Below are 23889 nucleotides of genomic sequence, written 5' to 3' on the forward strand. Positions count from 1 at the left end.
TTGCCCATCACTTGCAGCTCGTTCAGCAGCTCGAGTGCTTATCCTCCGTGCGCGGAAGGGTGAGGTGACGGGCAAAACGAAAAGCGAGCGTGAAAGCTCCGCGGGGGACCGGAGCAAGTGACTGGTCGGATTTCGATCGGGGCAACGACAGCAGATCGACAAGTCGGAGCGGTACGTATAGTTTACGAACAAAGTTCCTCGTCGTTCAATTACGGCTAGTTACCTCAACCTTGCATGTCACGTCTCTTTGGTTGATGAAGCCGGAGAGAGCAGGTGAAGAAGTACGGTTGATTTAAAGTTTAGACGTCGGCGAATGCGGCGAGACTAAAATCAGCGCTGGCGCTTGAGGTTGGGGCTTGGATCCGAGAAAATCTGGGGAGTTGGGCCGAACTGGAGCCGGATGGAACTGATGGCGTTCTTCGCGAAACCACTTCGTTTGGCGCCGTCGCGAGCTTAAAACGGCCCTCCGGTCCAGCAGGGAGTCTAGTGTCGATGATCAGCAGTCAGGGTCCAATTTCGTCAGTTCGTTAGCTCCCGTCCCGTCTGCGGCGGCGGGCTGGACCTGGTCAACCACTGGAAACTAGAAAAAAAACTAGCGAATTCCAGGAATATGTGGAAATGCAAGTTTTACATTCTGTACTAGGTATCCGGGTTTTTTTTTTCCCTTTTTCTTTTTCCGGGAAATACAGCGGTAAAATAGACAACGCATTTTCATGTCCGCGTACCTAGGGTTACCTCGCCCGCAGAAAGGGGGCAGCGTACCACAGACATCGGCGAACAGCAATAAAAAAAAGAGAGGAAGGATAGGAGGTCTGGAAGAGACAAGCCAGGATGCGCCTCGGGGTCTCCCGGGTTCGACGTATCAGTCTGGGCGACCGCTTTATCGTCTAGCGGATACGGTTAGTTATCGCCTGAGCCACTCCATGCCCTGTGCACCTTCTCGGTGACCCGAAGATTCGGATGCACTAAAATCGCGCGACATGTCTAGGAGGGGCACAGTGTGCAACCACGACTAGGAGGGACAGCTAAGGCACATGTCGTAGTGGAGGACGCGCAAAGGAGAGCACTCGAGGTCCGCATCCGAAGAGGGAGCATGTCCCCGGGAAGGCGCACAGCAGGGTGTGTGAACCAAGCAAGCAAAGGCCAGTCCTCTGCGCGCTCGAGTTGGAAACATTGCCGTTGGGTGAGTTTCCAGTCCCTTGTCTCACCGATCAACGTTGCAGTGAGCCCGCCACGTGTTGGGCAGCACTAGCGGGCTCCGGCATGGGTTAGGGACTGGGCTTCCTCGGCTTCTTGTGCGACGCCTTGTTCCAGGAAACTGGCAAGGTTGTGCTCGGTAAGAAGGAGAGAGAATGTCGAGACAAAAAAGCCGTCGAGCCGAGACCTTGCATCTCCATGTATCGGATGCCCACTACTGGCCATGGGACCGATTCGCCCGGAAGCCATCGATATATCGCCGTGTCCGGGTGACGGGTGGAATTTCTCTGCCAGCAAAACAGAAGGAAAGGGGCGGCTTCGCTTTGGCGCTCGGTAGAGTTGCTGATTGGCGGGTACTGGTGTCACACCCTGGGTTGATGTGCATGCTGGATTTTGTAATTCTCGATTTGTCGGTGACGGCTCGTGTCTCTCCTCTCTTCATGTGCCTGACTAACGCGGACGCTTGTCAAGCCACAAGTACGTACTTTTCGAGTCTGACGATGAATGGAACATTCCCGACTCTGCCCCGGCCTCATTCTGACGTATGCCACAGGCGAAACCGAAAAGATCCTTTTTTCTTTTTCTGAGCATCGCCGTCAACCGACCAGGGACCGCGAGCTGCCCATGCAGGGCACGGCAGAAGATGCCTCCGTTGCCCCTTGTGGCTGCAGCGTGACGGGCGGTTTTGATAGGACCGCGACTCTGTGAGGCGGCAATCGACCGAGTCTGGACAACTGCGAATTTTGCCCACATGACAGGGCATGTTGCGGTGAGCGACCTTTCAAACTGGGTTCTTGCCGCTGCAGCCGAGGGGCCCAGAGACAGCAGAGTCCCTCTTGCAGGTATTGGGAGCGGGATGGATGTCTGGTCGAGGCATGCTGCAAATACCTCCATGCATCGTCACCCAACGATTGGAAACGCGAAAGTCAAGCTGCCCCGTCGGGACGGATGGTCCTGCACCGCGAAGGGCCCGTCTCCACAGCGCGCGAGTGGGATCGGCTACCCGATAACGGGAAGCCGGCAAGCCAGGCAGAGAAAATGGGAATGAATGCCTTGACAACTCGTCGGAACACAACACGCGTGATGCGGAACTTCACCGTCCTGTGGAGAGAGTAAGGGAGGGACACAGTAAGGTACATAGTTACGGTATTTTTCCGAAATAGCCTTGACAGTGCTGACATAAAACCAACACACAGTACAAGGGTCGGAAGGCTAAGCTGCCGAGAGAGAGGGACAATGTTTTGTGCCAGACCTTAACTTAGCCAAAACTATAATTCAGAACCAGTGCAACTTCCCAGGTGCAGCGACGGAAACGCACGTGATAGGTAGGCGCATTTGGGTCTTTCTCTCTAGCAGGCAAAAATACACCTTCCTCCATTGCTTCCTCCATATTTCGTCAGCAACGCGACACCCATTTTTTGACCAAGACGCAAGACGCATGACCCTTTCGGTCCACGGGTGGTGGGCTGTCGGCTTCGTCGGCAAATGACGGGGGCTGCTTTTTCGCGTATTCGTATGTATCGGAGGCGGCGCCGTTGCTATCTTTGGGAGGCCCGTCATGCACTGACGCAGCAGTCTCTCCTTTTGGAATTTGGATGGCAACCCGAGGGAGGGGGAAGAGCCAAAGGGATGTGGGCGGGATATTCAGCTTTGGGGAGCTTGGCCAGCCTCAACTGGGGGTATCCTGGCCCCTGGGACTGCAGCAGTGCGGCACAGCGCTTGATTCGACATGACGAGCGAAGGGACGCCATCACGGGCCACATCGGGCCCACCGCCCCTCGCTAACTTGGACGGTTTTGGGACATCTGACCATTTCCCGCTGCTCTGGATTCAAGACAACATCCGCAAATATCGACAGAGGGAGTGGAACCGGTCATGCCAGCTGAGCGCGGCCACCTCGGCACCCGGCGACACCGCAGTTGTGCTGATCGCAACGAGGAGATACGATGGTTTGGCTTTTGTGAGACACTGCACAGGGGCCGGCGTGGTTGTTGATTGTTCATCATCATCATCAGTCGTCACCGAGGCTTCAATGGGGCGATAGGCGATAACTAGTTAGTGAGGCTGGCCCGAATTTGTCCCCGGCACCTGCAGCTCAGCCATCGGGCCCGAGAGCGAGCGAGACCCTTGATTTCGCCTTTGCCATTTTCACTTGAAGGGAGAGGCAACATCAGGTTGGGCTCCCAATCGCGGCCCGCCTCAACCCATTTGCCCTGGGTGAGGCTAGTTGGTTATCGCAGATTTCCAGATTATGCGGCTCGATATCCGGCCTAGCATCCTGCGATCTATCCAGCCTTTACACGTGCCGTTGTAGTAGTGTGAGATCTTAGTGTCGAGCCAGCTTCTCGATGTTTTGAACGAAACGGTGCACTCGCTAAACGCCAGCTCTTAGGCTTGCATGAGTACTGTGGCCGTCACCGTCTTCATCACGGCCACCAGCGTGCCTCCTTGTCATCCCGAACCGACATGCTGACGAGCTGCAGTTCCTCACTAGCCAAATCATTTGCCAGGTTATCGAGACACGGGTTTCCCTGAGGGGTTGAGCATCGTGACCCTACCCGACGCGTCCCCTTCCCCAGACAAGGCATCTAGAGACGCCCATCGCACCGTCGTCCGAGACAGGCGATCAAAAGCGCCAGCAGAACTATCCTTGGCGACGCGGGCTTTGTTTTTGTTCCTCACCGTCATTTGAAGGTCGATGAAGAGATGACCTGGGAGGCTAGTACGAATTTAGATTTTACCCCGTTCGATGCGGGAAGGGCCATTAGTCAAGTATTGACAGAAAGGGAGATGGGCTTTGGAGATGCATGAGACGAATCCAGGGGGGCTGCTTTCTAGCATTGAACTTGTCCTTCTCGAAATATTCCGTACTTGAGGTGTCACATCGCTTGACCGTCGCAAGAGTCCCCCCCCCCCTGGACGGAGCATACCGGGCCCAGCCCACTGGTTGGTGTGAACAGCTTCAACAGCACCAACACGCTTGGCCCATCCTGTTTGCTGGAATCGTGGAAAAGTATTCGGCGAACCCGCGGGGACTACGGAGGCCGAAGCACTGGGGTTCACGCTCTTCCCCCGCCACGCAGACTGCCCTCTATGTTAGCTTTGAAGTAATTTGTAATTCCGGGTAATAAGCTGGACGTTCAATCTCCACTACGCAGTGGTTCGAACCAATACTCGGACACTTAAAGTCTTTCAAGGCCCAAGAATCGTGGGTGGATTGGGAGGGGAAGTCCAGGCTCCTCAGACAGAGGAGAAGGGAGTATCAGTCAACCACATTGCCCATTCGGCAAGATTACCTGGCCCGATGCTGACGACGCACCCCCCCTTTGCTGGGCGGCCACCCATCTGCTCAGGCGTGTGATCCCCAACATGTGCTTTTGATAACCGATAATCACCTTTCCTTCCCAAATGGCTCCGAGAGACCAACAGTGGAGACCAGACCCGTCGATCCAAGTATCAAGCAGTCAGAGGTATCGAGCCACGATCGGATTCGCCGTTCCGCCATCCGGGAGATGGCCAGCGCTAGACAGTGCCCACGGCGCTCATCATCCCCACCATCACTATCCATCGCCCCATCCCCAGGATAGAACGTGACAGTTGGTTGGCCGGAGAAATAGTTGTCGATCCCAACGCCAACATGATACAACGAGGATATCGGTAAATACTTACAACATGTAAACGTCATGAAGCTTGTGTGGCCCATATTTGAATCACTGTATCACTTCCTACGGATTGTCATGTCAGTGACCGAAAACAGTGGCTACGAAAGCGCTGTTGATGTCAACGACACACGTCGAATCCTACAACAAGGATTGCGCATCTCGGCGCCAGGTTCCCAGCTTCTCGTAGCTTGACAGATTGGTTGGCCCATCGGGGAGTTATTTGTGCCGCGCTCTGGTAGATGGCAACATCAAGAGCAACGACATCTGCTCTAGCGGAACCCGCGCTGACCCGAACCTCCCACTCCAACCCCCCAAATCCCACGAGAGCCGCAACCCTCCCCGCAGCACCCAAATACTGTGTGGCTCCTCCTCCAAAACCCAGACCCGCCATCCCCTCAGACGGCGTTGCACCCCAGGATCACACTGTCCTCTTGTTCCCGGACAGAGGAATCCACCCCTTACCAAAACCACCGCCGATAGCGGAATCCATCAACAAACTCTGTCCCTCGGCCTCACTTATCCCCCCCTCCTTACCTGTAAGATCCACCACTACCCAAGGCTCACCGGGCCGAGGACAATGATCCAGACCTCCCAGCAAGACAAACCCCATACCGAAGAGTAACCGGGTTTCCCTGCGGCATTGTATTTAGGGGTTCAAGAGTTCCCACGTCGGCGAACCCACCCGCCTAATAATATCCGCATTTTGCCTTCAAGGTTACTCCTTGATGGACCTGCGGGAGACCAAACTAGCCTGCTTGCTTCCCCGAGGTTCTAATAGGGCGCTAAACGACATTGTTCATTGCTCGGCTGTGAGAAGGAGGGTTCTCTGATGGACCGAGTGATGGCTTCGCGACCAAGCACGTTGACAGCGGGCCATGGCCATGAGATTATCGTTCCCAGATCTGCTTGCATATTTGCTCCTGGCTGAACCAGTGCCCTTTGTTGACATCTTACCCTGGCATACTCGGTGCACGGCGAAAGAAACTGAATCAAGTATACATACAAGGTCCATGGGCTAAGCAAGAGACGACAGTTCGAAACGGTAGAACAAACACCACGCATCAAGTTCACATGGCCGTAATATTACTTATAGGATAGTATTCGCTTTTCCCCGAAATTAAGTACATAAGCATTTATCTGTCGTCGCCAGTTACGACAAGAGCGGGCATGAACTTGTTGTGACTGCCCCGTCCATCTTGGTCAGGGCCCGCGAGAGCCTCCCTTCCCTCGAATCCGCAGCTGGGGCCTGCGACCGTAAAAAAAGGGTCAAAACCAACTATAGAAGTAAGAAAGACCATAGCTGAAAGTAGGTTAAATGCCCTCAAAACAAATGCAATGTGTCCACGCCGGTCATGGTCTGTGGTGACCGACCGATCGAGGTCTCACCACAGCGGCCTGACGAGCCCTCGCGTTATGCGGAAGCCTTGCAACCGCGGGTTTTCAGAAGGACTTCCTCTCGCCCCTCGAGAATATAATGACAATGCATCGAGAAACGAGCCAAGCCTCAGCCCGGGGTGACGACAAAAACAACATAACCAGTGGCAAATATGCCACGAAACCGACCTCTAAGCCGAACCCTCTACGCGAAACGCCGTGATGCCCGAATGCGGGGTGCACTGGTCGAAAAGCCAGTCACAAAAGTTCTGGATGACGCCTAACGCTTATGGCGCCTTTCAAGCGTGTGGTCGTCTACCACCGACGGTTGCCCATGGGCATGGCGTTAGGCCCATTAGCGCCTTGAGAACGTCCTATCATGAAGTGATTAGCACAAGAATTTCAGGCGTCTTGGGGGTCGACAGGTACACACTTACCGCCACGGAACCCACCACCGCCGCGGCCACGATAACCGCCATACCGGCTGTTGCCACCACCACCGCCGTACCGAACCATTTCGGCGAGACGAGGATCAATATGCTGCTTGGCTTCTTGGAGAACACCCACGAGGTCGCGAGCCTGCTTTGAATCTGCGTGTGTGTAAGTAAACCACTCAATGCTAAGGATGGTGGTGTATGAGGGAGGGAAAACATACTGTCAGTGGTGAAGAACGTGATGGCTGTGCCTTTAGCGCCGGCACGGCCAGTTCTACCAATACGATGGATGTAATCCTCCGAGTTGTTGGGGTAGTCATAGTTGAGCACATGGGTAATGTTGCGCACATCTTTAAAACAAGGAAATGGTTAGCAACAGCGAGCGGCTTGAGTGCAAGCAACGTTCCAGCACGAACGGATGTCGAATGACACGGGTAGCTAAGCATGTTTCGTGATCCATGATGGCTGTACTTCTCCTTGGCAGGTGGGCTGTCCATTGCGATGAATATGCCGGTGGGGGATCCCAGGCTCCGGGTCCACAGGCCTTTGGGAATCTTGGAGACAAAGCTTGATCAAAGTCAAGGCATGTCTACTCTACGCTTGTACCACGGCAAATAGAAACGGTACAAGAGAAGAAGAATTACGGCGTAGCATCAAGAACAGCGTCCCTGCTACGTCACGAATCCAAGACTCCGTTCAGGAAGACCATACAGACACGAGGTCAGGCAAGTTCGCGCAATCAAGAGAGCCCCTAGACACAAGAGTAAAGCACAGCACACTTCGATGCTGGAAGGTTGCCCAAAAGAGGGCACGGGTTTGTGAGGGTGGAAGGGGGACATACCGATACCGCGAGACGCAACGTCGGTGGCAACCATGATAGGGCTCTTTCCAGTTTTGAACTGATCCAGGACCCAATCGCGCTCGTTTTGTTGCTTGTCTCCGTGGATTGCTGAGAGGCATGTTAGCATCGAAGGCAAGGAAGGGCATCGTAGGCAGCTGGGAACAACTTACAAAGTGCCGGCCAGCCGTCCTGGCGAAGGAAGCGGGTGATCTCATCGGCCACGCGCTTGGTACCAGTGAAGATGAGGATCTTGTTCTGGCTCTCCTTGTCCTCCATGATCTTCTCGAGGTGCTTGATCATCTTGTCGCGCTTCTCGCCCTCATTCACGACCTCCACAACTTGGGTGATGCGGTGGTTGGCAGCCAAGTCCATGGAGCCAATGTTAACCTGAATGAAATCAGTCAGGAAGTCGCTGGCCAAAGCGCGGACTTCCTTAGGCCAAGTAGCGGACCACATGCAGGTTTGACGGTCGGGCCGAATCTGTCCAATGATCTTGCGAATTTGGGGCTCGAAACCCATGTCAAGCATGCGGTCGGCCTCATCGAGAACGAGGTAAGTGACACGACGGAGGTTAGTCCTGCCCGACTCCAGCATATCAATCAGACGTCCCGGCGTGGCAATGCACACCTCAACACCGCGAGAGAGGTCCCGGGTTTGAGGGCCCTTCGGGACGCCGCCGTAGACGCAGGTGTTGCGAATCCTCGAGGACTTGCCGAACTTGGTGATTTCTTGCTGAATCTGGACAGCCAGCTCACGGGTGGGGGCAAGGACCAAAACGATGGGGCCGTCACCGGGGGCGAGGAGAGGCTGGGCGTTGATGTGAACGATGGCCGGAAGGCAGTAAGTCAGGGTCTTGCCAGAACCGGTCTCGGCAATACCAACGACGTCGCGTCCAGAGAGCGCCATGGGCCATCCCTGGGATTGAATGGCGGTCGGCGCGGGGAAACCCTGGGCCTTAACCTCGTCCATGACATAGCGGGGGAAACCAGCCTCATCGAACGTCTCGACGGGGCTTGGGACATTGGTGCCAGCGACGGTCATAGCGTGGTCGCGACGGAACTTGTCGACTTCAGCCTGCGACCGGGCGGCAACGTTGGGGTGCTCCTGGTAGAACGATTTCTCGAACTTCGGAAGCGTGTCCAAATCCCAGTTCTGCTTTTGCAGACCAGCACCGAGGTTGGACATGCGATCACCACCGCCACCGCCGTAACCACCGCCGCCGCCGCCATATCCACCACCTCCACCGCCATATCCACCACCACCACCACCGTAGCCTCCACCACCACCGCCGTAACCGCCGCCGCCGCCGCCGCCGCCGCCGCCGCCGGAATAGCCATTGGAGCCGCTATGATCGGAACCCAGGTCAGTAATCGATGATCAAAAGAATGGGCGCAAACGTCGCGAGTTGAACGCGTGAAGCGTCGCTCACCGCTCGGATATGGGGAGAGGAGAAATCTAGGATTGAGAGTGTCCAACTTACGAGTAACCACCACCGCCGCCGCCGTTACGGTCGTAGCCGCCAGAGTATCCGCCGCCACCACCACGCGAGCTGTAGCCGCCACCGCCGTAGGAAGACATGTTGTGCTTAGAGTGACGCGGGTACTGGGATCGTGTCGAAAAATGTTAGAAACGCGAAAACTGCTGTTTCGCGATAGAATATCGAAGATGGAGAACGCGCTGTTGAGTTGGCTCAATAAAACCAGATTATGGCGCGTTGAAATGATGGGGGGTCTGAAGAAGCGACGCTTTGAAGCGACACGCGAAAGGGAGGAATACGAGGCTCGTTGATTTAGTGTCTAACACCGCGCTCGAAATAAATGAGCGGATTGTACCTCGAAATGCCCAGCAAACTTAACAGGGGGAGGGAGGGAGATGGAGGGAGATGGAGGATGCAAGTTTTCGTCGACGAGGCGAAAATCTTTTGTAGAAGAAGAAAGGATCGGTAAGTTGCCCCAGGAGAATTTGTTAGGCGGCCTGGGCCAGAAAATATTTTTGCAGGCAGGCGCCCTGCAGCCTTCCAAGAAGGGGGCGATAAGTTGGATAAGGACTTGGCAGCGATAACTAATTGATACCTGAGGCAGCAACGTTCCGCCGCCAAAGCTGCTTTCCCACTTTCCCATTGTCCCGCCCTGAGCCACCGCACAAGGAAAGTGAATGGCTGGCTCTAGGAAGCCTTTATCCTCGACTTCACATCTTCAGTCCTAGATGAGCTTTGTTGATTATTCCTTCTTTTCTATCAAATCTATCATGCAACCCGGGTCTCTTTCCTCAACTTGAGCTATACATTTCCCAAAACTCAATCTCCATCTACTCCTTTTGTCAGCATTCTTTTGTCTGTGTTTTGGTAGGATTGGCAGGTCGACCTTTGTAGCATGGATGAAGATCTTGACCAGCTCTTCGATGCGCGACGGGCTTTGAAGCAGTGCGTGCCGCTCCAACAGTTCTTTGTCCCGAGTTAGCGATCTTCTGCCCTTCCTCCCTTTGACTTGGCTTCCCACTTACCGGTGCCGGTCTTCACAGCCGTGACATAATCATTGGCTACGTAATTTTGAATCCAGGTCCAGTACAAGTTGCCCTTTCTCTTGGACCGCTTGTCGTCGTGCAGCTGTTTGCCGATCACGCCGTACCCGAGTAGACATGGTGCAATGGCGACTTGGAGGCCCAACCAGTCCTGGGACTGGCCGATGTCAAGGACGTACCTGGTGTATGCAGTGCAAGCTATGGGGTGGTGTCAGTTGTTTCTACTGTTAGCCAAGTGTCGACGGAGATGTTGCTCACCCGCTTTCTCTTCCGTCTTCTCCATCTCTTCCCTAGAGATACCGAAGCCTTGACAGTACCCAATGTGGAGCTCCATTTCTTTGAAGATGTGGGTAACAATGGCGGCGGACTGTTACCCAGCCATAATTAGATCACCTATGCTTGAGCCATTGAGTATGAGGAACTTACCGCAGCGATATCCTTCATGTTGCTAGCCTTATACGACCCTAGGGCGTTCGCTCGGGCAAAGTGTATCTCTCTATGTTAGCAATTGGTTCCTTGCCCCACGATGGGCAGAATCAACTCACAAGATAGACGTAATCCTGCATCAGGTAACCCTTGAATGACTCGACAGGCAGTGTTCCGTCTCCCATGGCCAAGACAAAGGGGTGGTTAACGAACTTGTCCCATATCGGGGCAACGTCAGGTCGTTCTAGCAAATAGTCGATGAAGTGACCCCTAAGTCCAGTCAGCCCGAGATCCCACACAAACGAGCAGACATTGCTTCTCACGGAGAAAAGGGTAGGGTATAGACCGAGTGGAAGTGATTCAACGGCCCATTCCCCCCACCCAACCCCGGCGCGCTCCTGATCCCGGCCTGGACGTATCTGCAACCAGCCCTCACCGCAGCTGGCATACCCATCCTCTTGGCCAGGTTCGACGCAATCGCCGCTGCAAGCCAACAACAACACACCCCCCAGTCAACATCACACAACACCAAACACACCTAAAGCAGCGGAGTAACTCACAAGCCAACGAACACCCCGTCCCATGCGTATGCCTCGAATCGCAATACCCCGTCTCCAACCGCAGCACCACCTCCTCCCCAGTCCCCGCATCCTCTCCCACCAACACATCCACCACCAGCTCCCTCTCAGCATCCGTCTCCGCCGCCGTGCCGTCCTTCCTGAAGGGGCAGTGGCCGCCCTTGACGAGCGCCCACTTCGGTCCCAGCTTGCGTATCGCGCGCCCGATGGTCTCGAGATCGTTGACCGTGCGCACCGCGTCCACCCCGGTGTCGGCGTCGCGCAGCAGGAGGAGTGCCTCGGGCACGTTGGGCGTGACGATGGTGGCTAGGGGTAGTAGGTGGGTGTGTAGGGCGTCTAGGGCCTCGGAAGGTAGGAGCTTGGCGCCGGTTGTTGCGATCATGACCTGTGTGTGGTGTGCGGCATGCGTGCCGGTGGTTAGGATGGGGGAGAGAGGTTGGATAAGGGGGGGGCCGGAGGGAGGTGCTGTACCGGGTCAACAACGACGGTTGGGACATTGTGGAGAGTGAGAGCGTCGGCGATGGTTTTGATGGTCTCTGCGGACCCGAGCATGCCTTGATTTGGTGGTCAGTGTCAAAGAAGGAGGCTGAGTTGGGGGTATAAGGGGCTCACCCGTCTTGACAACATCAACCCCAACATCCTCAATGACGGCGTCGATCTGTTTCCTGAGAAACTCGGGCGGGATGTAGTGAATGTCATAGACGCCCTTTGTGTTTTGTGCCGTGAGGGCCGTCGTGGCCGTCATGGCGTAGCAGCCATGGGCGGCAATGACCTTTTGGTCTGCTTCAAGACCGCTGTGAGTGAGAACCTTGTGTAAGCCGAGCCACCCATCGACAGGTTTGAGCGATACCGGCATCCGAATTGCAAGTATGAGAAATAAAACAAAACATACGCTCCACCAGAGCTATCAGAGCCTGCAATTACTAAAACTCTCCCAGGAGCCATCTTGATCTCTGGGCTGCCTATGGCCATAGATCGGGTATCGTTAAGAGCGAGGTTGTAAAAATATACTGTCATGCAATGGAGATGCTTCCTGGTACTAAGTCGACAATTGGAAGAGAACCAGAAGATTGCTTTGAAGCGGGGGCACAGTGGGGTTGCAGAATAACCTTTAGTAACAGAACATGCGGAATGGACCCTTCGAGTTCTTAATGCTTCCAATTGCAGTTCCCGGTTTACCACGGCCCGGATACTATACATGGCAAATGTCCTCAAAATCCCCGACAAAAGAAGTGGTTTAGAACGCCAACCCCCTACCCCTTTCCTATCCCTCAGCACCCAGACCTGACCGCCAACCCCCTTGATGCAAGTCCGCCATAACCATCCATGACCGCCACGCCCCCCTACTTTTGCAGAAATTCAACCGACGCCGTTCTGTGTCTCGCTCCGCAACTCATCTCGCGCTCTGTCTTCGTTTAATAGCCAGAAATAGAAAGCATATCAGGGCGCTGTGGCCGCTACCGGCCGAGCCCCATGGTCATCCCCCGCCTCTTAATGTCTGCCGGGTCGCTCACACTCCTTTGCCGCTCGGTGCGCTGTTCATCGCCCGAACTGTCCCCGCCCCCTTCTCCCTCTTCTTCCTCCTCCTCTTCCTCTCCATCCTGCTCTTCTTCCTCCCCATCCTCCTCTTCACTCTCGCTCCCACTTTCCCTCCCACCCCTAATCGCCACGTTCGTCTCCACCCGCCTCTCATTTTCCTCCTCGTCATCGTCATCCTCATCCTCATCATCACTATCATCCCCATCATCACTGCTCTCCCCATCCCCACTCCCACTCACCCCACTCTCATCCTCGCCATACACCACCGCCCGCAGCACGCTCTTCTCAAACAAGCCCACAATCATATTCCGATCCACCAGACGATAGTGATGGCACTCCAGCAGCGACATGACCTTCCGAAACAGGCGGGGCTGCGCGAAGCCCGCCGCACGCTTCTGCGTCTTGATCTGCATCAGCTCGTTGCGCGCGCGGCGGTACAGCACCATGTTGGACATGTCGATGACCAGCTCCAGGATGCGGTGGCTGGTCGGGTCCGGGTCGAGCTCGACGCGCGGCGGCAGCAGCAGCGCGCCCGACGGCGCCAGCCCTGCCGCGGCCGTGGCTTCTTGCTCGGCCTCCTGCAGGGCTTTGATGAGCGACTCGGAGCGCGGGCGGGACGGGACGGCGGGGAGCTTGGCGGTTTCGGTCTTTTGGCTGTCGGGGAGCTCGATGGCGGTGATGGGGGTGTGGTGCCAGGGCTTGAGGGAGAAGAACTGGGAGAGGTCCGTGGGGATGCACAGGCCGAAGGAGTGGCCGAGGATGTTGGTGTTGGCGTCCCAGCCGTTTTCCGAGAGGATCTCGAGGCCGTGGATGGAGCGGGAGACGAGCCCGAGGACGAAGAAGGCGGTCCCGCGCAGGCTCATGACTTCGTGGTTCTGGGCGATCTCGATGATCTGCTCCACCACGTCGCAGGATTCGAGGAAGGGCGCGCCGAGCTCCATCGAGCCGACGTTGCCTACGGCCCAGAGGCAGCCCTTCACCTTGACCATCATCTCGTGGTCGTCGGACTGCATGCCGTACTCGCGGATCGTGGCGGCGAATTCGGCAAAGTGACCCTTGTCGCTGAGCAGTTTACAGCCCTCTTGTGTCCGGGTGAGCTCGCGGTAGAAGTGTGGTGGTACGTGGTTGTCGGCCTCCATCTCCTGCTGCTCGTCGAACACGCTGATTCGGTTCGTGTGATCGTCCTGGTGGTCCATGAAAGACCGCGCGAGGCTTGCTTCGATGACACCAACGTACGAGTCGTTTCGGCCCAGGAACCAGTCGTCCATCTCGTTGCTAATGTAGTCTAGCCCGTCCAGGTAGTGGTATCCGATCGATGTTGAGAGGAAGCGTAGCAGAAGGGGAGCTCCTATCTCGCCCAGGTGGTCCAGAGCTGGCCGGCATTCGACAATATACTCGAGATGATTCTTTGTGTTGCAAGCCTTTTCAAGAATCTTGACCGCAGTGGCGCACACTTCAACTTCCGGGTCGTACAGCTGCGTCACAAGAAGCTGGATCGCCCATTTTGAATCACCGGACTCTGGGCCATGTGGTCCCATCCGCGGGTGTGTAGCAAACCTCCTTAATGCGTTTGTCGCGTAGATCCGGATATCTTTCGTCCCGGCTGTCAGAGCCTTGGACAGGAGCACTCGTGGGTGGCCCTGGAGGGAATAGTCAAAATTGGAGAGCATCAACTTGATGAGGTCCGGCCGCTGTTTTAAATCGAGAATGCGGTACATCATATTGAAGATGCGCCACCGGTCCATCATCTGTAACCCCTTGACATCTGCGGTCAGGACGCCGAGCATGGGGAAGTAACCACCGCAAAGGGTGTCGGCGAGGCGGTCCTTGGAGAACATAGGGTCTTGGGCGGTCAACCCGCTGGTGGGATCGCACTGGGCTAAGCATTCGGCAACTTGGCGAAGCAGCTTGTTGTCGGACAGGTACTTGACGCCTTCCGGGCTCTGAAGCAGGGCGTGCATCAAGGCGCACCCGGTCCGTACGTACTTTTGCGTGCTCCTTGAGCTCTTGATTTCCGAAAACTTGTACTTGAACGGGCGGTAAAAGCTCATGATACGTTTTATGAACTTGGACGCCTTGATGGCCTCCTCAAGCCGCTTGCCACTTGTTAGGGGCCCTTCAATGAGCCTGATCATGACCTCCCAATTCCATTTCGTGTAATTGGAACTGCTGAGAACATTTGACTCGAGGAGGAGTTGCCGGAACGTCCCATCATCAAAGTTTGTTGATGTGTTGGCCTTCGGGTGCTCGTCGAGCGCGTTGAGGTCCATGCTGTGATGCGCCGATGGGAGGTAGGACGATGGGGACGACCGGTACAGTGTTCTGCTGACACTGCTTATCTGGTAAATGACCCCGGTGGCCGCAAAATGACTTTCGTCTTTGAGTTTGGCGGCCGAGATGAACAAATCGGGAAGTAGTTGTAAGTCACTACTCCAGGACGGCGGGAGCAGGCGGCTGGCCAACTTCAACACCTCTCCTATCAACAGCGTCGATTTTCGCCTGAGGGTTGCGCTTTCGTTTGTTTGAGTGAGTTCGAGAAGAGCCGGAACGACCCCAGATTTGACAAATACCGCAAGCAAGAGGGTCGTGTAGTGCTCCAGGAAATTTTGTTCTCCCCCGTCGTCTTCGTATTCGGTTTGGGAACCCTTAGTAGCCGACTTGAGATTCGTGACTCGGCCATAGGTGGTGAGCCGCCGGCCGGCTAAAAATGACGTGGCCCATGCCGGGGGTTTGATCCGGAGGAGGGAAAAGATGAGATCCATGATGGTCTCACGGATAGGTCCGGCTTGCACGACCATACTGGTGATCATGGACTTTATGGCACGAAAATTGTACATAGACAAACTCATAAGCCCGGACCACGTTCTCAGAGCCGAGGTCACGGCCTTGACGCTCTGCTTTAGGAACCGCTCGTTGGAAGACAACTCGTCAGTGAAGGCAGTAAAGAGTATCTCAAGCTCGTTCCCAGGACGTAGGTATTGCCGTCGATGTGGCGCGTCCAAAAGGTAGAGGAATGCTGCCGTCAAGCTCTCGGATGCCTTGTATGAACCATCGGCCAACGCTTCATGCAAAGGGGCCATCCCTCCGGAAGCAATCAACAGGCGAGGGTCACGGACGAGGATCTCGGCCAGGGTCTCGATGCAGATTGGCCGTAACCTCTCTTCGGGCTCTTCTGCCGCCGCAGCTATCGACCTGACGACAGCCCTTGAGATCTCACGCACACCATCTTTGACATCAAGGAAGGCACGCACAAACTTGAGGGCCTGCTCACGTTCGACGTCGGCTTTGCGATCCTTGATCAAAGACCTGCCTCGAGTTAGTTCGTGGTGGGCGTGAAAGACAATTTGCAGCACTTACCATGTAACAAGATAGTCAGTATTGAGAGCACGTATGTTTCTGATGGAGCTGATGTCCGAAATGGCGTATCGTATCATCCTGTATCCTGCGGCTACCACCTCACGGCTCTCGCTCAGGAGCATGGCTTGCATTCGGAGGCCAAACACAGACCACACCAAGTCATACTTGAGTGTGGGGTGCCGCTTGAAGAGGTCAACCAGGCTGTTCGCCCTGGAGACGTAGTAGTCTGGGGCCATGCCCTCCACTTCCAGGGCCTGCAGGATCTCGGTAAGCGCAAAGGTTGGTGATTCGGTTGGCTCGTCGATATCGGACCCGGCGCCGCTCCGAGAAGCGCTAGGGGGGGAGCGCAAGCCATTGGGGCCGGGGAACAAGGCCTCTGTCCTCGTTCGCGTGGGTGTGGTTGGCGCGGCCTTCACCCGCTGTGCGTCTGTGATCTTTTGGCGCAACTCCTTGATCCGTAGGTTGGACGAGTTCAGCTCGGCCTCCACTCTTTGCCGTTGCTCTTTGGTTTGCTTCGCTTTCTTAGAGTTCAGCGCTTCCAACATGTTCTCGCTCCCTTCCTTGATCTTCATCTCGCGGCCGAGGGCCTCGCGCAGGTGGGTGATTGTCTTTTCCTGGCCCGGGTCATCATCGTCCTCGTCCAACTTTTCCAACGCAGGGAACATGTCGAGTCGCGAACCGGCACGAGAGATGTTTGTCTGGCTACGTAGTTCAGAGCTGAAGCTGCCGGGCATGGGTGATGGGTTGAGCGACGGGGCACGGGATGCAAAGCTCACGGCGGACGCCGAGAGGTTGCGACCGCCATTAGGAACGGGGGGCTGCAGGCCATCGCGTTCCAGACTCGGTCGGGGGTTCCCGGGCTGCTGGTTTTGTTGCTGCTGCTGCTGCTGCTGTTGTTGTTGTGGTTGCTGCTGCTGCGGTTGCTGCTGTTGCTGTGGTGGTTGGGGAGTGTATGACCTCTGAGTGGGTGTCGCCGAGGCGCTCAACATGGTGGACGGCCCGGCCATTTGCCCTCCACGCTTGACCCTCTCGACGCTCGCAGCGCTCCCGGTTTTCGCATTCGATTCGCCGGCGGGCTCCTTGTTCGACGCATGAATGTTCGAGTTCTTCAACGATTCCGAGGCCCTTCTGCCGGCATTGCGCAATGTGTGGCCCCCGTCGAGTCGCGTGCGCGCTCAATCTCGTGCCGTCTACGTTCGGTTGTCGACGATCGATGTGGGGTGGGGGTTGGCGCTGTCTTCGAGGTCCACCGCTCAGGTGCATCGCATCGCGACAGTGGCCGTCCTGTTGGTGGCCTGTGCGCAACGCCTGGCAACGGCCGCCCCACCAACTGATTCAATCATCCCCGCCTCGTCTTTGGTGACACCGGATAAGATGGTTCAGAGTTGGGATAAACAACCGTAAACCGCTTGTTAAGGTTAACACTCAAGACATCATGAGCACTGCCGCGTTCACCATAAGCCGAGCCATACAGAACTATAGATACACACAACAGACCCCGATTCAAGTCAAGTTAAATTCGATAATATACATCATCTTCTCTTCTCTCTCCAAAATTTGACGTGTTAGGTACCTCTTCATACACCACCAACTAATTAGATCGTGAGATGGCGGGCACTTTAGCAAGAACCTGGAACTTGCCATGTCTCACATCGCGTCCCTGTCAAATGTCACATCGTCACAAATAGGTTACTCTCTGTCGTACGATGCTTCCAACTGCCTCACAGCGGTGGACACTGTTAAGAATTGTGCTCCCAGCATTTCGGCCCAGCCCGGCGGTGCCCCTGCAACATAGTGGTGGGGCGCTCGGGGATTTGCCTGCCCCGGGCCCTTATCAACGTCACCGACCTGAGCGGAAGATTGGACGGGCAAGGACTGCCCTGACCCTCCATAGATTCATTTAGTTGCGGGATTTCTTCTGACCAGAGCTCTTTGATTGCTAGTCAGCAGCAAGTTTCAAGTGGGATTTTCAAAGTAAGTGGATTCCATTTCCGCGGGCGGCGGGAAGGCGTAGATGCTGGAAAGATCCGAAGAGAGGGAGGGGCATGGCACAAGGCGGTCGGCGGATTCCGGTGATCCACCTCCACCCCTTCTTGCCATCCCGGCTCGTTGCCCCTCCGCCGGGAACCGCGCCATGGGCGAGCCGCCAGGTGCCGTCCGGACGTAAAGTCATTGGATGCCCGCCCGGGGTTCCTCCTGCTTTAGAGATCGGACGTTGGGCCGGAATTATAAATGGCCAACTGCCTGCCCCCAGGAACAAACATTGATATCTGTTTCATGCTAACCTGCTGACCCGTGCCTCCACTCCCTCGCCCCCTAATTCCTGAGCAAACACCATTTGGATTATAATACACCTCTTTTTAAACATTCTAGAATTACTCGTTCACAGATACCGTCGCCATGCCCGCTCTTGCGTCTGCCCGTTACGGAAAGGACAATGTCCGCGTTTGCAAAGTCCAAAGAGATGAGAAGACCGGCGTCCAGACCGTAACGGAGATGACAGTATGCTGCCTTCTCGAGGGCAAGATCGAGACATCGTAAGCCAAGCACTCCCGATACCCAAGCCACGAAATACAGCACATCCAACTAACTGCTTCTTAGATACACAGAGGCAGACAATAGCGTTGTAGTCGCCACCGACTCGATCAAGAACACAATCTACATCAAGGCCAAGGAACACCCCGTCAACCCGCCAGAGGTCTACGCCAGCCACCTGGGGCAGCACTTTCTCGACACATACCCTCACATCACCGCCGCGCACGTTGACGTCGTGGTACACCGGTGGACGCGGATGGCGATAGACGGCGCGCCCCACCCGCACAGCTTCTTCCGCGACGGGCAAGAGACGCGGAACGTCGAGGCCACGGTGGCGCGCGGGGCGGGGATCGACCTCAAGAGCAGCATCGCGGGCCTGTCGGTGCTCAAGAGCACGGGGTCGGGCTTTCACGGGTTCGTGCGGGACGAGTTCACCACCCTGCCCGAGACGTGGGACCGCATCCTGTCGACCGACATCGACTGCAGCTGGGCGTGGAAGCGCTTCCCGGACGCCGCGGCCGTGCAGCAGGGGGCGGAGCGCTTCGACAAGGCGTGGGAGAGCGCGCGGGCCATCATCATGAAGACGTTTGCTGTTGACGAGAGCGCGTCGGTGCAGAATACCATGTACAAAATGTGCGAGCAGATTTTGGAGGCCGTGCCCGAGGTTGACACGGCCGGCTTCGCGCTGCCGAACAAGCACTACTTTGAGATTGGTCAGTACCTGTCATAACCTCCCCTGCTTTAATGACTCTAAACTAACTTACCTCGACGTAGATCTGAGCTGGCACAAGGGCATCAAAAATACGGGCAAGGATGCCGAGGTATACGCACCCCAGTCTGGGCCCAACGGCTTGATCAAGTGCGAGGTATCCCGTGATGTTGCAACCCTAGCACATATGTAAAGAGGGAGCATAGCACTGGAACGGGGCGATATTTACTTGCCATCTTCGGTGCGAGAGACACTGGCGTGCTCTCGATTAGCATCTTCGTGCTCTATGAGGCGACTAGCACAAGCGTAGCGAAACTAGCACAAGCGTAGCGAAACTAGCACAAGCGTAGCGAATTGACATTGAGTTGCATATAAACTAAAAATTGGCTCTTCAATGACAAGGATTCCATGGTATACATCATTGTATTGTTAATACACACAAGACTCGATGGTAGAGTCAAAATGGCCTCGTACACACATCCGCCCCACCGCCGTTCCCATCAACCCTATAACCTCGTGGCATCCGCCGCCCTCACTGCCTTGACCACATCCTCCCACCCCGAAGTCCCCACAACCTTCCCACCAAACCGTACCAAGTTCTCCTTGTACGGGTGGGCATCGCCCTCAAACGCCTTCAACCGCGCCAGCCGCTTGTCCCGCAGCCTGTTCTTGGGCAGCATGCCACTGACGGCCTTGCGCAGCACCTCGGAGCCGCCAAACTTGTCCATCAGGACGTCCATGGTGATGGTGCGCAGCGAGCCCGGCCGGGTGTTGTGGCGGTAGTAGGTCTTGCGGTACTTCTTCTGGCCCGTCGTGTACAGCGCCGCGCAGTTGGTCACCACCACGTAGTCGCCGCAGTCGGTCGACGGGTCCCAGATCGGCTTGTGCTTGCCCATGAGGATCGTCGCGATCCGCGACGCCAGCCGGCCCAGCGAGGGCGGCGTCACGGCCTCGGCCGGCGCTTTGATCGTGCTCAGCGTCGGGTGCGGCGTCGACGCCGAGATGTGGTGCCATACCCTTGAGTAGGCGAGTCGGGTCTGTGGAAAGGGGAGGGAACGGTTAGTGACTGGAGCGAGGAAGGGTAGGGTAGGGAAGGGCAAGGGGGGTCGACCGTAGGGTTGTGGGGGAGGGGCTTGCTTACAGCTCCGACGGTTTGTGACATGTTGGCAGTGGTGAAGGGGGAGTTGAAGGGTGAAGAAGACGAGCAAAGCCCCTGGGAACTAGTCCCTCATCGACGAAGACGCAGTCGCCGCAATCCAATGCTCGAATTAGGTGCAGCGAATGCAGCAGCGGATCATTCACGGCGGGCAATTGGCGGAGCGAGCTGGCGGTCGATGTCGCGATGGCTTGATGGAGCCAAGCCCGGGAGTTTGGAAAAATCGGCGGGGGCGCCTCACGCACGCGCCACATGGCTGCCGACCGCGCCGCATCTGCAAGGGACCCCACCAACCCTTGGCTTGGCAAAACCCAGGCCCGCCGCCTGCCGCCTGCCCCGCGATGAGCCGGATTTCAAAGCAGTCGCAAACTTGCAAGTTTCTTGAATGTCGGAGTTTTTGACTAAATGGGGGATACAAATACTACGGATGGGATCTCTTTTCATACTACAATACTAGAGCCCTGGATATCTGCCCACTAGACTCCCCTGACCTCACAACCTTGCACCGTAGCTCTCCGATCTCTCACGAGCTCTCTTGAGATCCGAACTCGGGCCTTTCGGGTATTGGACCCTTGATGTATCGTGGTCCCATCCATATTCGTCCCATCCTCGCAATATCCGGATTAATTTTCGTCGCATCTGTTGGCGCATACTCGTGGGGGCGACAAGGGACTCAGGAACAACGCCGACTCCAATTACTCCTTAATAAGAACAACAATACCGGCAAGATGGCTGTCATTACCCCTTTTCAGGTGAGTCAAACCCTAACTTGCTTCTCATTGGGGAATATGTCTTTTCTTTCATATTCTGCCTGACAAACCCCCTTTGCTGTTTCATACCCCTTTCGATGCCTTCCCTTTTCCCTTGGCGCGAACCAGCAAAAGGCTACCAAACATGGACTGATGAAACTTGAACCAGACCCTCTTCGCCGTGCCCATGACCTGTGAGGGCTGTGCCAAGGACGTCTCAAGCGCCTTGCACAAACTGCCAGGCATCACCAAAGTGGAAGCGAATGTCAAGGATCAGCTGGTATCGATCGAGGGGACAGGTTCGTATGATCATGCCGCCATTGTTCAACTTCATCGGATGATATGGCTGACCTTAAAACTCTATAGCGGCGCCTTCCGCCATCGTTGATGCCATTCAGGCCACCGGGAGAGACGCCATCTTACGAGGGTCAGGTACCTCAAACAGTAAGTGCAGTGCTATACCGGCCTGGCCCCTTTTTCATATGTTTTAGTGTGGCCGCACCCTTGGATAATACAGCCAAGGCCGATCCTCAAATCTTCCCAGAACATTTGCTGATTCGTTCTGTTTCCTGTTTCCTCCCACACAGGCGCCGCGGTCAGCATTCTCGAGACATACCATCACAAGCCAGACGCGGAGGTGACGCCTGTCGGAGCCCCCGGCGAGAGCTGGGTGAACGAGAGGTTGGTCAGGGGCTTGGTGAGGATGGTGCAGGTCAGCCCAACCGAGACCCTGGTCGACCTGACTGTCCGCGGAGTGCCGCCGGGGACGTATCGTGCTACCATCCGGGAGTACGGAAATCTAAAGGATGGCGCGTCGTCAGCAGGGCCGGTCTGGTCAGCGCAGAGCAAGGAGGACGGCGCTCCCCGCGGAGTCCTGGGGACGGTGGAGATTGGGCCGAGTGGGTACGGGAATGCGTTTATCAACCACCCCTTCCAGGTGTGGGAGGTTATCGGCCATGCGTTGGTGGTCTCACGTCACGACGAGAGTGACGGAGCCCCGCTTACGAACGAGGAAGACACTGTCGTGGGCGTCATCGCCCGGAGCGCCGGGGTTTGGGACAACGACAAAACCGTGTGCTCCTGCACGGGCAAGACGCTATGGCAGGAGAGGAAGGATGAGGTGTCCAAGGGTATGTTATGATGGGTTGTTTCAAGTACATACTTGGGCGACTTCCTCGAGGCGCAGTCCAGCCCGTGGGGGTTTCCCAGATTAGGTCGTCTGAGGCTACGGTCGTATTGCGGCAGTTGTGAAGGTTTGGGGTGGTGCAGCAGGATCACCCAGACTTGGGCATGCCGCTCGAGATTATCACGGGATAGCGCCGACGTGCTTGTTTCGAAGGTACACACACAGTCTGTAGGTAGCCGAGAGATAGTCAGAGACACTCACCAATACCAACCTGGAGTGGATTGATGGATATCCACCTTTTTCTTCTCTTCCCCTTTCCATCCAAGCTAGACCCGTCGGGCAATACCCCGGAGGCGGTCAAAACGAGGTGGCGTTCGGCCGGCCTCTCGAACAAAAAATATGCAGGGGGAGAAACATGCTGCCGAAAGCTGGGAACGCCCCCACTCCGCGCTTTCGTGAAGCACAACGGGAGCGTATCGACCTAAGGCCAGGGTGCGAGATGGGACGGAAAAGAAGAGTTCCGTCTCCACACATTGTGTTGGGAGCAATTGTGCGTCAGGTTCAAACCAAGGATAGGTTTGAGAGAAGCAATTTTGTTCGCCATACCCAATGCGGCGGCCGAAACGCAACTTTCAATCTACCTTGGGGGTTTCGGTTGCATCTAAGGGTTTCGTAGTAGCAAGCTTGGTGAGCTCTTCACTTGGCAAAAGATTGAATATTGAACTCACGAAGCTCCACAGTATGAGAACCTGAAGGAGGCTGGGTTGAGTTGGTGAAGCGAGTTTCGCCAGATTCTGGGCATCCGGCTAAGACCCACCGGGTGCAACCAGAAGAAGGGCCTAGACCTTTTGAGCAGGGAATTGGGAAATACTTTCGATGACTGGGGAGTCGTAAACTCTTTTTGTTCATGGCCCAACAAACCATCTGATGAAGTCAACTGAAGTCCGAAACAGGCCTGATGGATCGATCAAGATCTCAGTTTGGACAGCGGCCGTTTTCCGTTAGCGCCTGCTCGCTAGCGCGGCGGACTGCAACGCCATCCCACATGGCGTGGAAACCAAGGGCTTGGGACGGATATGGATTCGGTAGTGCTATTGATGAATCTCCTCTTTTTCGTTCAATCATCGACCCGAGCATTCGACTCCAGAAATAGAAGTGTGATGACGTGACACAGAGTGCAGGCAATCAACTGCATCACTATCACAGACCGGTGCCGTTGCATTGGCGGCGAGACTCCCTCGCTCGACTCATGATAGAGCGGCCGAGCTTCTGTCAAATTAGCGCCGGTTATTTGTGTGTTGCCAGCAACTGACGGCCCCAGAGAATACCCCAGAAACCCCAGCCTCTTAATTCACCGAAATGCACCCGTTGGTGTTGGTTGCTCGCTGTGTTTTTGCCGGGAGGCGTATAGCCGGGGAACAAGAAGTGGTGAAGATCATCAGATCGGAATCGAAACTCGGTGGCGGCCAGCCGCACCATATTCGTATATTCGTGAACCGCGACACCTTCGTACTCCGGACTTCGCGGTTGATGAAGGTGGTTGACTGGTGGTCGACGTTGAGATTCGTAGCCGCCCTGCAACGCAGGGGCTAAAGCGGCCGGACCCCCTGGTCCAATGAGGGGCCACCCAGCTGTCTTGGAAACGCTTGGTGCATGAGGAGCGCAGGCCTCTGATTCGCAAGGGTG

General features: G+C 55.9%; 6 protein-coding genes across 6 annotated transcripts; 2 read left to right on the forward strand and 4 right to left on the reverse strand.

The window, feature by feature from the left end:
* Positions 1-6548: 6548 nt before the first annotated feature.
* On the reverse strand, positions 6549-9086 carry F5144DRAFT_494509 (P-loop containing nucleoside triphosphate hydrolase protein; the record flags this gene model as incomplete). Its single annotated transcript, XM_066786038.1, has 6 exons — positions 6549-6607; positions 6671-6823; positions 6889-7017; positions 7509-7616; positions 7679-8853; positions 8989-9086. 6 exons carry the CDS (start codon positions 9084-9086, stop codon positions 6549-6551), a joined length of 1722 nt encoding a protein of 573 aa, XP_066640982.1.
* A 423-nt stretch (positions 9087-9509) lies between these two features.
* F5144DRAFT_576346 (Phosphomethylpyrimidine kinase-domain-containing protein) lies at positions 9510-12126 on the reverse strand. The gene is made up of 9 exons (XM_066789125.1): positions 11925-12126; positions 11645-11826; positions 11504-11586; positions 11015-11417; positions 10778-10937; positions 10574-10724; positions 10455-10520; positions 10287-10395; positions 9510-10226 (listed from the first exon to the last, which is right to left on the reverse strand). Exons 1-9 carry the CDS (start codon positions 12047-12049, stop codon positions 9964-9966), a joined length of 1542 nt encoding a protein of 513 aa, XP_066640983.1. The 5' UTR covers positions 12050-12126; the 3' UTR covers positions 9510-9963.
* On the reverse strand, positions 12117-17160 carry F5144DRAFT_514196 (Rapamycin-insensitive companion of mTOR, N-term-domain-containing protein). Its single transcript, XM_066786588.1, has 2 exons — positions 15929-17160; positions 12117-15877 (listed from the first exon to the last, which is right to left on the reverse strand). Exons 1-2 carry the CDS (start codon positions 16933-16935, stop codon positions 12490-12492), a joined length of 4395 nt encoding a protein of 1464 aa, XP_066640984.1. The 5' UTR covers positions 16936-17160; the 3' UTR covers positions 12117-12489.
* Positions 17161-18196: 1036 nt separating this feature from the next.
* Positions 18197-19581, forward strand: F5144DRAFT_277809 (uncharacterized protein). Its single transcript, XM_066783679.1, has 3 exons — positions 18197-18465; positions 18530-19176; positions 19238-19581. The coding sequence occupies exons 1-3, from the start codon at positions 18329-18331 to the stop codon at positions 19363-19365; spliced, it is 912 nt and encodes a 303-aa protein (XP_066640985.1). The 5' UTR covers positions 18197-18328; the 3' UTR covers positions 19366-19581.
* F5144DRAFT_576353 (mitochondrial 54S ribosomal protein uL13m) lies at positions 19521-20686 on the reverse strand. Its single transcript, XM_066789126.1, has 2 exons — positions 20314-20686; positions 19521-20209 (listed from the first exon to the last, which is right to left on the reverse strand). The coding sequence occupies exons 1-2, from the start codon at positions 20332-20334 to the stop codon at positions 19679-19681; spliced, it is 552 nt and encodes a 183-aa protein (XP_066640986.1). The 5' UTR covers positions 20335-20686; the 3' UTR covers positions 19521-19678.
* Positions 20687-21056: 370 nt separating this feature from the next.
* F5144DRAFT_652670 (superoxide dismutase) lies at positions 21057-22889 on the forward strand (the record flags this gene model as incomplete). Its single annotated transcript, XM_066793059.1, has 6 exons — positions 21057-21080; positions 21247-21376; positions 21444-21521; positions 21665-22044; positions 22258-22291; positions 22323-22889. 6 exons carry the CDS (start codon positions 21057-21059, stop codon positions 22433-22435), a joined length of 759 nt encoding a protein of 252 aa, XP_066640987.1. The 3' UTR covers positions 22436-22889.
* Positions 22890-23889: the final 1000 nt, after the last annotated feature.

This window comes from Chaetomium tenue, assembly GCF_020726465.1.
Source record: "Chaetomium tenue strain MPI-SDFR-AT-0079 chromosome Unknown F5144scaffold_5, whole genome shotgun sequence".
In the NCBI taxonomy this organism is placed as follows: Eukaryota; Fungi; Ascomycota; class Sordariomycetes; order Sordariales; family Chaetomiaceae; genus Chaetomium; species Chaetomium tenue.